This window comes from Amia ocellicauda, chromosome 18 (assembly GCF_036373705.1).
Source record: "Amia ocellicauda isolate fAmiCal2 chromosome 18, fAmiCal2.hap1, whole genome shotgun sequence".
Classification (NCBI taxonomy): Eukaryota; Metazoa; Chordata; class Actinopteri; order Amiiformes; family Amiidae; genus Amia; species Amia ocellicauda.
Window position 1 is genome coordinate 21,883,823 of NC_089867.1, and position 13,975 is coordinate 21,897,797.

At 41.9% G+C, this 13,975-nt stretch overlaps 2 protein-coding genes across 2 annotated transcripts; both read left to right on the forward strand.

Moving 5' to 3' along the window:
- The first annotated feature begins 689 nt into the window (after positions 1-689).
- LOC136713794 (transcription factor HES-5-like) lies at positions 690-1,987 on the forward strand. Its single transcript, XM_066691010.1, has 2 exons — positions 690-840; positions 957-1,987. The coding sequence occupies exons 1-2, from the start codon at positions 775-777 to the stop codon at positions 1,365-1,367; spliced, it is 477 nt and encodes a 158-aa protein (XP_066547107.1). The 5' UTR covers positions 690-774; the 3' UTR covers positions 1,368-1,987.
- An 8,303-nt stretch (positions 1,988-10,290) lies between these two features.
- LOC136713792 (transcription factor HES-5-like) lies at positions 10,291-11,511 on the forward strand. The gene is made up of 2 exons (XM_066691008.1): positions 10,291-10,376; positions 10,492-11,511. Exons 1-2 carry the CDS (start codon positions 10,323-10,325, stop codon positions 10,924-10,926), a joined length of 489 nt encoding a protein of 162 aa, XP_066547105.1. The 5' UTR covers positions 10,291-10,322; the 3' UTR covers positions 10,927-11,511.
- The last annotated feature ends 2,464 nt before the right edge of the window (positions 11,512-13,975 follow it).

The window sequence follows — 13,975 nt, forward strand, 5'->3', positions numbered from 1 at the left end:
TTTGCGCCATGCTCTTCCAATATATTTTAGAAGAGTGCATTTAATTAGCTCCAAACAGACCTGTACAGCATGAGTTTAATAACATCGTTTTGCAAAAAGATTGTTTAGTGCAAAAAAAATAATTCATTTACATACACACATTAAAACAAACGTACACGTACAGGTGTAATTCTTCATGTGCATTTCCGACCTCTTCTGAAGTCAGTGTTATGTGTAACAGGTGGGTAGACTTTTTTTTAAAAGGTGTGCATGTTGTCGTCCTTTTAATTTGCACATACCAAAGTGACACATTGTCTCATAGGCCTACATATTGCTTTCCTTAATACATAAGACGCTACACAGCGCCCCACATCACCGCAGCGAGAGCCTTTGAAAGGCCGGGCTTGTGCCTGACGTGTTGATGCGAACAGCACTTCCTTCAGTGGGACCCGTTTGATCTTCGTCTCCGGCAGCAGGTCTGGGCTTCAGAGGCGGGACTTTCCCAGGTTTCCAGCAGCAGCCCCGCACACCCGACACACTCCCTCGCCTCACCCCCCTCCTGCCTGCGGCGACACCCGAGTCACTAAACCATGAAGTAACTGATGTTGTCTATTGTCGCCAGGAGCCGCGCCATTGGCTGCGGAGTGTGGGAAAGCAGGAGCAGCTTGAGCTCCACGCAGTCAGATGCGGAGGCTCAGTATAAATACAGCCGGGCTGTGCCATAACCCTCAGATCAGCTCTGAACTCTGGGATCGACACATTTACAGCTACACTCAGTACATAGCAAGACCAGCCATGGCTCCATTCACTGGCCACAGGGAAAACACTGACATGCTCTTGTCCAGCAAAGAAAAGAACAAAGTAAGTATCTGTCCCATGCACCGTTTTGTTGAAGAGCTATTTCGTGGGAACTGGGTATCTAGCACTCGACTGTGCGCAGGTCACATCTCTAACAGCGTCCTCCCCTTCTTTTCCAGATACGCAAGCCGGTGGTGGAAAAGATGCGCCGAGACCGCATCAACAGCAGCATCGAGCACCTGAAGGCGCTCCTGCAGAAGCAGTTTCAGCAGCAGCAGCCCAACTCCAAGCTGGAGAAGGCGGACATCCTGGAGATGACCGTGGGCTTCCTGAAGGAGCAGGCCGGGTCCAGCGCCACCCTGGGATACGAGCAGGGCTTCTCCCAGTGTCTGCAGGAGACCCTGCGCTACCTGTCCCTCCACGCCCCCCAGCAAGCGGCCGAGCGGAGAGCCATGGAGCTTCTCTACGGGTTGCAGAAGAGAGCCCCCCAGAGCCGCCTCTCCAGCGAGCAGCTCCCGACATCACCGCCCCGGGGCTCCGCCAAAGCAGGGGCATCGAGGTCCAGAGTGACCCTGTGGAGACCCTGGTAGAAAGAACTGATACACCACGAAGGACAATCCAACTAAACTAGAGGAGAGCTTGAAGTCAAGGCGTCCTCTGATTGCGTAGGAACTTATTGGTTCCATTATTTATTTTTATTACACAATGTGTATGCAATTTTACCCTTTATAAGGCGAAAGATGAGACATTTGTATTTTCCGAAATAGGCTTTAATAATTGCCAACACACTGTAATACGATACAATATTTGTATACATGTATTATGATGTATCATGTATATTTATAGGCTATACATATGTATAAGTATTTTAAAGTAACATGTTATCACAATATCTAGACTACAGGTATGTTGGTACGAAGTAGGAAGAATCTATGGCAACTTGATATTTTATTGACTAAAATCGCCTTTTGTAAAGGCTTTTCTTTGAACTGTATTAAGACAATGTCTGCAAATTGTAAATTATTATTCTAGCTTGATTTAGGCGAGTTGAGATTATCCCCTTTTCCCTCATGTTCGAGGATAGCTGATACATATTGTTTGTAATACTGTCAGTTTACGTTATTCACAGTTTTAAACGACGTGCTTTAAATCATGTAAAACTGCTTTATAATGTTTCATATCATACGAATAAATTCAAAAATGTAATGCATTCTTTCTGCTTCTGACATTTTATCAATCTATGTGATACGAACTATTACAGGGTTGCGACTTGCCAAATGTGTTTTCTCTTCAACATAAAAATTAGTTGATAATTCCATTACAAACTAAAAAGATTACCAATTAAATGTAATTACACCTAGTACAAAGAAACAAAATGGCTAATGTGTCATAATGTGTTGGTAAGATTACTACAGTCTTAAAGAGAAGATAAGAAGAACACAATCTACCTTGTCCTTGGGTGGCGCGGCGTGTGAGCGTGTGCGGAGCGTGTGCGGAGCGTGTGCGGAGCGTGTGACAGTGAGGGCGCATGCGTGTGAAGTGTGCCCTCAAGACACGAGGGGTTGAGCTGCCACACTCACGTAGTTGTCACTGCTCAGGAAAACAAGCATTGCGTTTGACTTACTACTAACTACTACTCCATAAGATTTAATAATCATCCTAACCAATATTTAAAAACAAAAAGCATGATAACAAGAATAAAAATAACATTTCTCAGTTCTCTGGATTATGTTTGTAGTCAATTTCCTAATAAAATCAGAATAGCCAGAGGAAAAGGCTTTACGGTCGGATTACAGTCCAGTGTCCAAATTAAAAAATAAGATGAAGTGTTTAATATTAGGCAGGTGTACTTAAAAAAAAAAAAACAGAAAGCATTGGATATGGCAACTGAGTTTAAAATGTGGTTTTGCCAATCCAGTGTGGTGTGCTATAGTTTGCTCTGCTGTTGACATCCAAATCCGAAATTCACCTCGAAAAATATAAAATCACATTTAATGGATCATGAAAATGAAGACGTACAGTTTCTAATGTGCCATACAATGTCCACACACTGTTACGGTAAAGTATCACTAATTTACTTATAATGGAGTAAACGGACGGCTGGAAACATGTTGAACACAATCAATCCTGGTAAACAATACCAGATATATAAAATGTTCTACTTGCAAGGACTAAAGCTTATTGGTTTTAATTTTACTCTTCTTATACAAGATATACTTCGATAAATACAACAATAAAAGCCTAAAACCTAGAGAGAGAAGCTCAGAAGCGTATTTAAGACCTTGTCAAAAACAAGTCTTTGAAGGGTTGATTACAATACTAATGTCGGGTCTGAGGTTTAAGTGCAGTAAAAGTACACAATATCAGTTAAAACAATGAAAAGATGAGAGAGATAAGGCACTGATAAGAGTGTGGGAACCGGACAAAGGTGTAATCCAGGAAATAAAACGCACACACACAAAGACATGAATGAAGGCAATAGATACAATGTTTATAGCAAACAATAAAACAAGTATTTTATACCCGTATGACTATGTGTGAACAAAAAGATTACAAAATCATTTAATTTACACAAAAAGGTGCATGTGCCTTCAGTTAAGTGATATTGTTATTCAAATATATTTCTTTCGAGTTTACAATAACAGTGTTCATATTACAAAAAGACAACTGGGACAGGTTTAAACCCATTTCCCACACAATTAAAATTGTATTTAATACTAAACGTGTAATGTTCAGATTAGGAAAAAAGGGACAGGAGACCGTTTTCATGAGTTAAATATTTATTGAAGGATGTGATTTCAAATCAAATTCAATCAACTCAGTGTTAATGATTGGGGGGGGGGGGGGGGGGGGTATGATATATTTTAGAGGACCAGTCTCCTACATGGCACCCTGTTACAAACAGTATATGAATTTAAAACAGAAATATGCAGCACAACAGATCAAGTAAATCAAATAAAGAAAAAAATGCAATTTTAGATTCTCTTAATTGAAGAAAAATTGACAAATGCACACATTCACTACAGAGCACTTCCAGTACTCAAAATATGGAATGTGAACTTCATAACCATTTCAATATGAAGGTAATATTGAATCCATATTTCATATTATACAGATCTGGAAAAAATAAAGAGACCACTCCAAGTTATTTCCAGAGCTGTATATATGCACATGCATAACATTAAAACATTTAAATATCAATATGATATAAAATTGCATTAAATTGAATGGAAATATACATTTCCTACACCTTGAGAGACTGTAGTTTCAGGGTTTACTATAATGTCTCTACCAGGGTCATCAAAATGGTTGCCTGGTGCTTGGATCTGATTGGACACGCAGGACAGCTGTCCTCTGTGGGTCTCAGGGCTCCATGGAAGCTGTTGGGCAGTTGGAGCTGGGCTTCTACATGGGGGGCAGAGACAGAGGAACCGCAGCGTCTACTGCCAGCACTGGGAGTGACCCTCAGTGTAGTGACCACTGCCTGGGTCATCTCCAGCTTGTCAGCTTTCTCCAGTTTAGAGTCGGGATCGTGTGCCTGGAATTCCTTCTCCTTTACATAACTGTAACAAGAGACATTCTCAATGTAAACACCATAAACAAAATCATCTTTATAAAATGCGATCCTATATTCTTTCAGCAGTCACCATACTCACTTTGTTTCCTTAGCAGAGAGCTTGAGGCTGGGGACAGCACAGTTGAAAGAGCAGGGTGCCATTCGTATTTCTCCAGGGGAGTGCGAGTCTCTGAGAATGAGGAGCTGGTTCTGGCTCCACAGAGGGATCTCCTCTAGCATTTATAGCCGGGGATTTGCATTACAATGTCCTGAGTCCCTGGCTGCATTAGGTTTCCCACACTCTGGGGGCAATTGACGACAATAGGAGAAACATCATTTGTTTCATGGTCAACCGACTGCCTGCTATTCCAGAAAAAGAGCGTCCCTCGGGTTATCAGAGTCATCTGCAGATAAACAGACTGAGCCGCCCGTGGGAGTCTCTTACCTGGGAACGATGCTACAACCAGGCTGGCGCTCTGAGGATGAAGAGTCTATTTACAGAGCTGTAGTCCTTCACCTGGGCCATTAAAACCACTGAGATAAGAGTGTGAGTTTCACCTGGTGGAAATGGGAAACTATCTGCAGTCACATATTATCCAGCTGGGATCTATTTATGTGTATATTATTATTATTATTATTTATTCATTCAAAGTCAACAAACCATAAATAAATAGATCTATTGTATACGTATCAATGTTAAATAAACAATAAGCAGGGTATTTTTGCAAAATACTGAAAACAGTTACATTATAATGAAAAACACAGATATATTGTTTGAAAACATTTTATTTTAAATATACCCACGTGGGACCCTATACAATAAAAAACTGCCATCAAACTATAGACATCACAGAACAAATGCAGAATGCACAAATTCTCAGTCTGATTAACGTGTACACACACACACACACACACACACACAGAGACACAGACACACACACACACACACAGAGACACAGACACACACACACACACACACACACTCACAGACACAGGCACAGACACAGACACAGACACAGACACAGACACACACCCACACACACACACACCCACACACACAGAGACACAGACACACTCACACACACACAGACACAGACACACACACACACACACACGTTCTCGCTGGGAATGTCAATTAAACGCAATTATCCAGCTCCCTCACTGACGGCACACTTCTATTGTTCTGCCCCGCTGAGAAAAGTGAGCAGTGAATGGGCGGACAGTGTGGGAAAGCCGTCCGGGCTCCCGCTCACACGTCCTGAAGTCAATAGCGCTGACCTCTGCATAACAGAGCCTCTTCATGACCGTCCCCGCAGCGCTGCAGCACCGGCGCTCCTCCGCCTGCGTGTGTGCGTGTTGGCGCAGCGCCGCTCTCTCATCACCTGCTCTGCTGCTGCGCTATTTACATCTGGATGAAAGCAAGACCTACAGCAGTTCAAGTACAGTTAAAGACGTACAAAAGAAAACGGTACCGCTGCCCCAACGTTTACTTTGATTCCCACAGAGCATTGACCTTATTGTTAGGATTGTGACTTATGCCAAAATTGTAAAAGTCACCCCCTCCCTATTAAAATACACTATTAAATGCATACTGTCAAATGCATGATACCCTCTCTGTAGCATATCTTACTAGAACTAACCACACTCGCTACACTGCACACAACCTCCGATACAATCCACAACCAGCAGAGGGAGACCCGTCCCAGTCATTTCTGTATTGTTGACTATGTTTATTAACCAGTAAAGCTGCTGCAAATTTGGAAACGCCGATTTAATCCTACTTTTCCCATTTGCTCGTTTTATCACAAACTTGTGTTTATATTACACGGATCGTTTTTTCTGTGGTGCTAAATTCCACATCAGTTTAACCATGTATGATCTGAATGATTAGTATGCAGCGGGAGGACGTGCTGAGCATGCGCCTGGGAGATGGTCTGGGCCAACGCACTGGGTGGGCCTGACGTGCTGCAGTGAGGAAGAGGTCATTGTGGTTGTGGTGTTTCAGCACAACACAGAGGGGCAGAGAAGCACAGAGTTGAAAAAACAGGGTGAAGGTTAAAAAAAGTGTTTTCTTCAGCCTGTACAGATTTTGCTGAATCCCACACCATGGCATTTTAAGTCCCACCCAGATCATCAGCCCTCACAAAAGCAATATTGTTTTTAGAGCTATCCTTATAAAGGTAAATGGGCTGTACACATGTATATGAGAGCAGAAAAGTTTCATATCACTTTCTCAATGGACTCAAAGTTTCCCAAGAAACACTTTGAATCTTTTTAGCCTACTTGTCGCACTCTGAAGAGCAATATCCGTTGGAAGTCTTGTACTTGACCTTGCCTGATTTAAAACAAAGGTGTGGATTCCTCGGTCAGACTCCAGCAGTGTTAACTGGGAGCCTGTTCTCTAATTCTACTATTCGTATCTATATAAAAGGAAACGGACACAGCCGAGGTATGAAGTCATTCTAATGCAAGCATCCCATCTTACTTCACCAAGACAAAAAAAGTCCTCATAATTAGCCTCCTTTTAAACAGTTGCAAGGTAGCAGGCGCAGCTGCCGCGCTTGTGTTAAACAGAAGCCGCTCTTCAAAGAGGAATGTGAGAGCTCAGGCTTGTTCCTCTTTCCCACACTTCCCTCCCATTCAGCGCAGCCTGAGACCGGGACACAAAACAAGTGTGCTGCTCTGGCACGCCCCAATGCTGATAGACTGACTTTTTTTATTGTGTCGTATTTTCAATAGACCATCTGGGCATCAGTCGTGTTAGCCAAACTTATATTTATTTGTTGCACACCTTAAAAGAAAGGTGGCTCAAATAACCCCAAAATGTGTGTGCGCAACAGATTGTGGGGGGACGGATGGATGGACGATTAACTTTGGCTTTAGCTGTACCGATCGACCTACAAGAATCACAGCAGAGCAAGCAAGTAAACCAATCAATTAATATGTTATATGGGTGGAGATGTATAGAAAAAGATATACATATAGTTCATGACTTATTTCACACATAGATTGGCCTAAATAGAAAAGTGTATGATGTAATAACTTTGCTTCCCTTCTAATGCCTTCTGCTTGTGTTCCCAGTTAAGAACTTGTGTAGCCTTGAACACTGAAGTCATTCTAAAAGTCATTTACTTAATATTAATTTATTAAGAAATTATATTCAAGTGGTCAGAGTAGAAATACATCTGCAGCCTCACAAACAACGAGCACAAAAGCCAAACCACCTATTATTAAGTCACAGCTTTCTAAAGACAGTTTCAAAGAAGGCAGCAGACATCCGATACTGGCCCCTTTTCCCGCCTAGACTTGCTTTCATGACTTTGCTGTGAATGGTGGATCATGTGAGACTGGAATGCAATTGAGCGCCCACATCAAGGGGATGATTTTAATCTAGCAAGAGGTCAGTGTTTTCCCAGCTCCTACAGAAAAGTTGCGCGGACTCTTCGTATTGTAAGTGATGCACACCACCTGCCCCTCAGCATGGGAGCCGCTGTCACTGGGCGGACAGTGGAAGCCTATTTAGCAGAACGTTGCAAACTATTGTCCCCTTCGGAGTCAGTGTTCGGGGTGGAAGTGTGGGAAACTCAGTGCAGGTTGGGACTCACACACATGTCCAACATTCCAGAAAGTATTCAACTTCTCCACAAGTTATTTCACTGAAATGTCACAAATCTCTATCCACCCATCTCTCTTTAAACACAGTGACACTCTACATAAGTAACCTATATTGTCCATTACCAAAACCAATTCAGTAAAGACAGACATGTGACCTTACACAACATTAAATAAACATGTGCAGGTTTTAGGGATTTCATTCCTTTTTTGTTTACTTTTAGCATCCCTGTCAGAAACATCAGAGCACTTGCGTACTTCTAGACTAAACACAAGAGCTACTGGAAATCGATGGGCGGCTCAAGCATATAGCCAAACAAGCTTCCTCCCATATGTAATAGTTAGGCACGTTCCTGAACTCTCGCCCTCAAACTGGGAATTGAGATCTGATGGAATGCAGGAACAAGCAGGTCTAGATTAGCGGATTTCAGATCCAGTCCAGTTGGACCAATGGCCTGTCCAGATTTTATTGTATATATTGTTGTGAAACTGTGCTCATAATGTAAGCAATTTAAATGTAAATATCCAAATACACACATATAAAATTTCAGATACAGCAGTGGTGGGATCAATTGACATATTTAATTGTTTTATATTCAATAGTAGCTGATCGGATTTAAACTCTGGACCGTTGATGAGAAACCCCTGAAAAGATAACTCTTGAGATATAATAGTTTTTAACAAATAAATAAACAAAACAAAACTGATGTCATGTTCAGTGAAAGACGTCACTGCTGTGCTGAATTGTCAACACAATTTTGTGCTACAACAAGAGAGATGTATATAGGTTACAATTTAAAAATGCAACAAAAAACAATCTATGCCATGAACACTGATTTGACAAAGCTAGTGCATAATTAAAAACACTGATTATACACTCAGATGCAAAGAAACATTTGTTTGTTTTGGAAGATGGGAGCAAGTAATCCGAATCAATTCTGGAAATGGTTCACATAACGGGAGGGGGCTGGAGGGGGAGGGTAAGAAAAAAGTTTTGAAAGACTTTTCTAGTAGGTATTCACCTTTGATGACAGCCGTCACCACTTCCTTAGACAGCTTCCCGCGCTCTGCGGCCAGCTGCTCTTTTGTAGGACTGATGTCGTCTTCAAACAGGAATCTTGGAGCCCGGATTGCTCCAACTTTCCCACACTCCACATTCAATGCGAGAACAATAGAAGTGTGCCGTGGTCTAAGCCCCATTAGCAATGCCCTTCGATTTAGTATCCAATTCCCAAAGGGCCATCTGGAAAAGGATCATGTTCATACAAGGTTGCCCAACTGTTATCAATTAAAAAGTGCCATCACTTCAACTCAGAGCAACATACACTTGTTTTGTTGAGTGTCACCCTGTTTGTTCTTGTTTTGCGCTGTAAAGGGTATCTCAGAAAAGAGTAGCGTGTATTTCTTAAAGCATTTCAAACTAATAGTATTATAAATGAGCAAACAAAAGCGTCGGCTAATTAAAAGCATGTTTACGCCGAGTTTCAAGTTTTGATTTGTAAAGTAGGCTACAGCAAATCCCAAGTGTTGGGTGAAGTCTCATTGACTTACAGAATACACTGCTGCATATTGGTATGGCATCCGAACAATAACTTAACATGGAGTAGATCAAAATTCATATTGGAGTTAGCATAGCACTTTCACACCAGACTATTTCAAAGCATTTATTTCGGAAGCTTTAAAGTTGTTCTTTGAGCTTTGAACTTGTCTTTATTTTCAACTTAAAACCCAATACAAACCACAACCACAATGCTTAGGCTATAGAAATGAACTATCGGACATCTGTCAGTACTATATTATATATACAAAAAAAAACAGCCTGATCTATCTGAGAACCGTTTGAGCGGGAATTTCGCAGAGGAATGTCTAAAATCCTCTTTAATCCACACCAATTAATCTGAGGGTATTATCCATTTATAGTCCTTTGAGGACCTGGTACATACACACGTATATAAAGGTTTCACTTTGTCATTTTTCCCGCCTTGTCCACACTTTTATCATTGGAACTGAATGGCCCGTCATGTGATTTAGGAATGTGATTGAAAAAGAGGGAAGGTTTGTGTTCCTGCGGGGGTCAGCTCTTTCCCAGCTCCTGCGCACGATTCTTCTCCTCTCTATTAGCGCACACACTCCACCTGTTCATCTGGAAGGCGGCTATTATCCCCAGGCAATATGCAGTCAATTTAGCATGAAGTAATTGAAGCCCTTTCTATTGTCCCAGGAAGGTCTCTGATTGGCTGTCGAGTGTGGGAAACCCCTGTAAGGCAGAGACCCACACTGTCTCCCAGGCGCAGGGCTGGATAAATAGAAGAGCGCTTCATGCCCGGAGCAGATCACTCGCCAGAGAGCGGCACAGCTGAACCACAGCAGCGGCAGCATGGCGCCTGTAAACATTTGCAACATGGCTCTCAGCTCAAAAGACAAAATCAAAGTAAGTACAGAATCCTGTGTGCATATGATATGCATTCTGTATATACTTACGGTTTTCTATGGCACATATTCGTACAGTCGTCTAATGAATATTCTCCTTTTTTTTCCCCTTCCAGTTGAGAAAACCGGTGGTGGAGAAGATGCGCAGGGACCGCATCAACCACAGCATTGAGCAGCTGAAGAAGCTGCTGGAAACCGAATTCAAAGCGAGCCAGCCCAGCTCCAAGCTGGAGAAGGCTGACATCCTGGAGATGGCAGTCTGCTACCTGAGGGAGAACTTCCATCCCTCTGCGCTCTTCAAGACCGCCACTCCGAGGCAAGGCTACGCGGAGGGCTTTTCCAAGTGCCTGGAGGAGACCCTGCGCTTCTTGTCGGTGCACGACCCTCTGAAGGAGTCCCAGGTCAAGGTGCTGAACCACTTCCACAAGGCCGAGCAGGCCAGCAGCAGGGAGCCCCCCAGCTCCGCGGTTCCCGCTGCCCACCCTGCCCACATCCTCGCTCCCAAGCGCGCCGTGCCCAGCAGTGCCAAGTCTCTGTGGAGACCCTGGTGACCGTGGTGTGCGCACCGGTGTGGACAGTGGTCGTTTAAAACCGAGGATAATTTGGCTTCGTTTGATAGTCTTAATGAAAAAATCCTCCCAGAGTAGGAAATATGAATTCCCTTTTAAATATGACATTTGTAGGCAAGAATTGTCCTGAATCCTTATATTCTGCACAGAATACCACCGTGTGAAAACGTACTAATGAACCAGTGTTCAGTTTAAGTACACTTCAGCACGTTTGTAATTAACTTCATTGCTGTGAAGGCTTTATTTTACACATTGTAAAACTATGCTCTATATCTGAAGCGCTGTTTTTATTTTCCTGAATGGAAAATGTACCTAGTGACTCCTACGAGTATTGTATTGACTTTATGATTAATTGTTCTTACTTTAAGTCTGTTAGATTTAGAAGTAGAACAACGTGTTTTTTTTTCTTCTGTATTCAGGAAGCTTTTCTCTTTATGTTTTAGTAAAGAATGAAATGTAGAAGTACGACTTGCTGTTTATCACATTGATAACCTTTTATGTCCATTGTATCGTTCAATGATGCCCTGAGAAAAAGCAAGGCAAAATAAATTGCTTTCAAAATCAGAATGAATGTTTCGGTTTCGTTTCTCTCCTCTTGAATACATTGCAACCTGTTTACACAACCAATGACAAGCCCAAAATATAGTATAATATCCACTTCTGTAAATTAACTTAAATATGTACAAACCTTCACATTGTGCTATACTGGATCGTGGGATGTAACAAGAGAATAAAAGGTAGTAGCCTAATGTAATGTTGTTGCCCAATTCACAGGGCGCACACAGTTATGTCTCATGGTTCATATTTCTCCATTAAAACCACATGGGTATTTAATACCTACTTAGTGTGTCACCACGCCAGCCTTCCACAGTTTAATCCTACATTTTAATAGTTAAAACGGAAATACTAAGATATAGTACTTTTACATACACACCATTGAAATTGCTGACAGATCTGCATATTTAATACATTATTCTGAATAAAAACTTTGAAATTCGTACAATTATTAAAATCGACGTCAATTAACCTGCAGTCCCTGATGTTGCAGTATAGTATTACTTCACACAAGGCGCGAACTGCAGTATGATTAATGATAATATATTCAATACTGAATATCATGAAGATAATTGATAGAATCCATTTAACATTTATTTCCTATGCACAATTTGAGACATACACACCCCACTGCCATTGAATATAATCGGGGGAAATTGAAGGTTTCAAACACAGCTACAGCATTAAAACAAAAAGGAAAGATGGCTCTCAGAAATCCTTAAACCGAGGACTGGAAAGCACTGTGTAGAAAAGGCGGCATTGAGAGAGACGGGAGCTTCTGCCATTCATGCCAAGGGGGTCGCATGCTGTAAACTGTCAAAACACTTCATAAGCCGGGCTAATGATGTCACGATCTGCATATGACTTCATTTGCACCTGTGATTGTTTTGCAGCATTTCCCAGCGTCACGGTATAAGTGCGTGGCCGTCATCTTTACGAGAATAGCACTGCCGGTATGACAATAGTGTATTGTCGTTGATGGTATGGGTTTAATATTTGCGCGGGATGCAGAAAACCTCTTGCTGCCAGTTGCAGCCCTGTTGGGTAAACACAGTTTCAAAGTGGCCAATCCAGCTGCCGTGGCGCACAATGCCACAGCAGCCTCCCTGCAACCCGAGGCTGTGGGCCCGAGCGGCTCCGGCTTTCCCACACTCCGGCCATTCAGGCCTTTCAAACGCACACAAAACAAGTGTGTCGGGTTTCCCGGCGCATTCATGTTGCTATTCAGCTCACAATTTGATTCCCAGAACAGACCATCTGGATACAAATCGTGTAACATTTCCAAGTCTGGTTAGTCTGAACATGCAAACATTACCGTCTAAACCCCGAAAAACAAAGTGTGCTGAAAAAAAGGATGCGTCATCAAACAGGTGCAGCATTATACTGGTTTAAAAACTACTACTACTACTAATAATAATAATAATACACTTGGTTTATACCACACAATAACGTGACTACCATGTATTAAGAAACCCCATTGTTGTTTTATTATTCACAAAAACAGCAAAATTACAGCAAACTATATAAGCTTATATGCAGGTTCAACAAACGCCACTTCATAGTCTTGTAATCTTGTAAACTTTTTACCCATTTCATTATTATCCCCAATAAATCCCAAATTCCACTTGTTGGCTGCACCCAAACAGTTAATACAATTATCTAAGGATTTATTATTACAATCAAAATGTAAGCCCCCCCCCAACAAAAAACAAAACAAAAAGGAGTATTACTAAATAAATTGGCATCACACACACCATAAAAATATCAAAATCCTGAATTAACTATGATGTACAGTGTCTTTACTTAAATAAAACAAGACACCCCTCAATTAGCCGACGTTGGAATGAATGAGGAGTTTTTTGCTGTAAACTCGATACCGCACAATGCCATCATGCCAGTTAAAATCCTATTCGACACACAACCTGTTCCTATAGCAGGCGAGTACTGCTACACTAATGTGGAAAACAGTTTTAAATGCATGAAAATTACATTTAAACCCTAGCATTGTCGTCCTCTGGAAGCTGATTGTCATTTATCAGCTTTTTAAGAGCCCATTATTAGCAAAGGTCGTCTCAGGGTCTCCTGTGGCATGCTGCAGCACCCGCGAAAGCCCAGAAACAAGCTGGGCAATTGGGATTGGAAACAGAAACGGACCCGTCACTATTCCCCAGCATTGCACATCCGAGCGGCAGCGCAATCCCATGGGAGAGGATCTCATTCCTGCACCCGATCCTAGTGCTCCACTTCCCTAAAAACCTTCCTATCAATCCCTATGCACCATTTTCATCAGGTTAATCATTGGACAATGTGCTTAAATCCTCGTTATGACTTCTATGTAATATACGCCCTTAAAGAACAAAGGGTTAATTTTCATACTAAAATAATTAAACCAAATAATACACATCTAAGCGTGTGTTCTCCACATTCTAAATATATATGGTCTCCGTAAACCCATATAGATGACAAGGGTCCGCTT

Excerpts from the sequence above, each read along its gene's own strand:
- LOC136713792 (XM_066691008.1), top strand. The coding sequence starts at position 10,323 with ATGGCGCCTGTAAACATTTGCAACATGGCTCTCAGCTCAAAAGACAAA. Across the intron at positions 10,377-10,491 it reads GCTCAAAAGACAAAATCAAA|TTGAGAAAACCGGTGGTGGA; the intron begins GTAAGTACAGAA and ends TTCCCCTTCCAG.
- LOC136713794 (XM_066691010.1), top strand. The coding sequence starts at position 775 with ATGGCTCCATTCACTGGCCACAGGGAAAACACTGACATGCTCTTGTCC. Across the intron at positions 841-956 it reads CCAGCAAAGAAAAGAACAAA|ATACGCAAGCCGGTGGTGGA; the intron begins GTAAGTATCTGT and ends CTTCTTTTCCAG.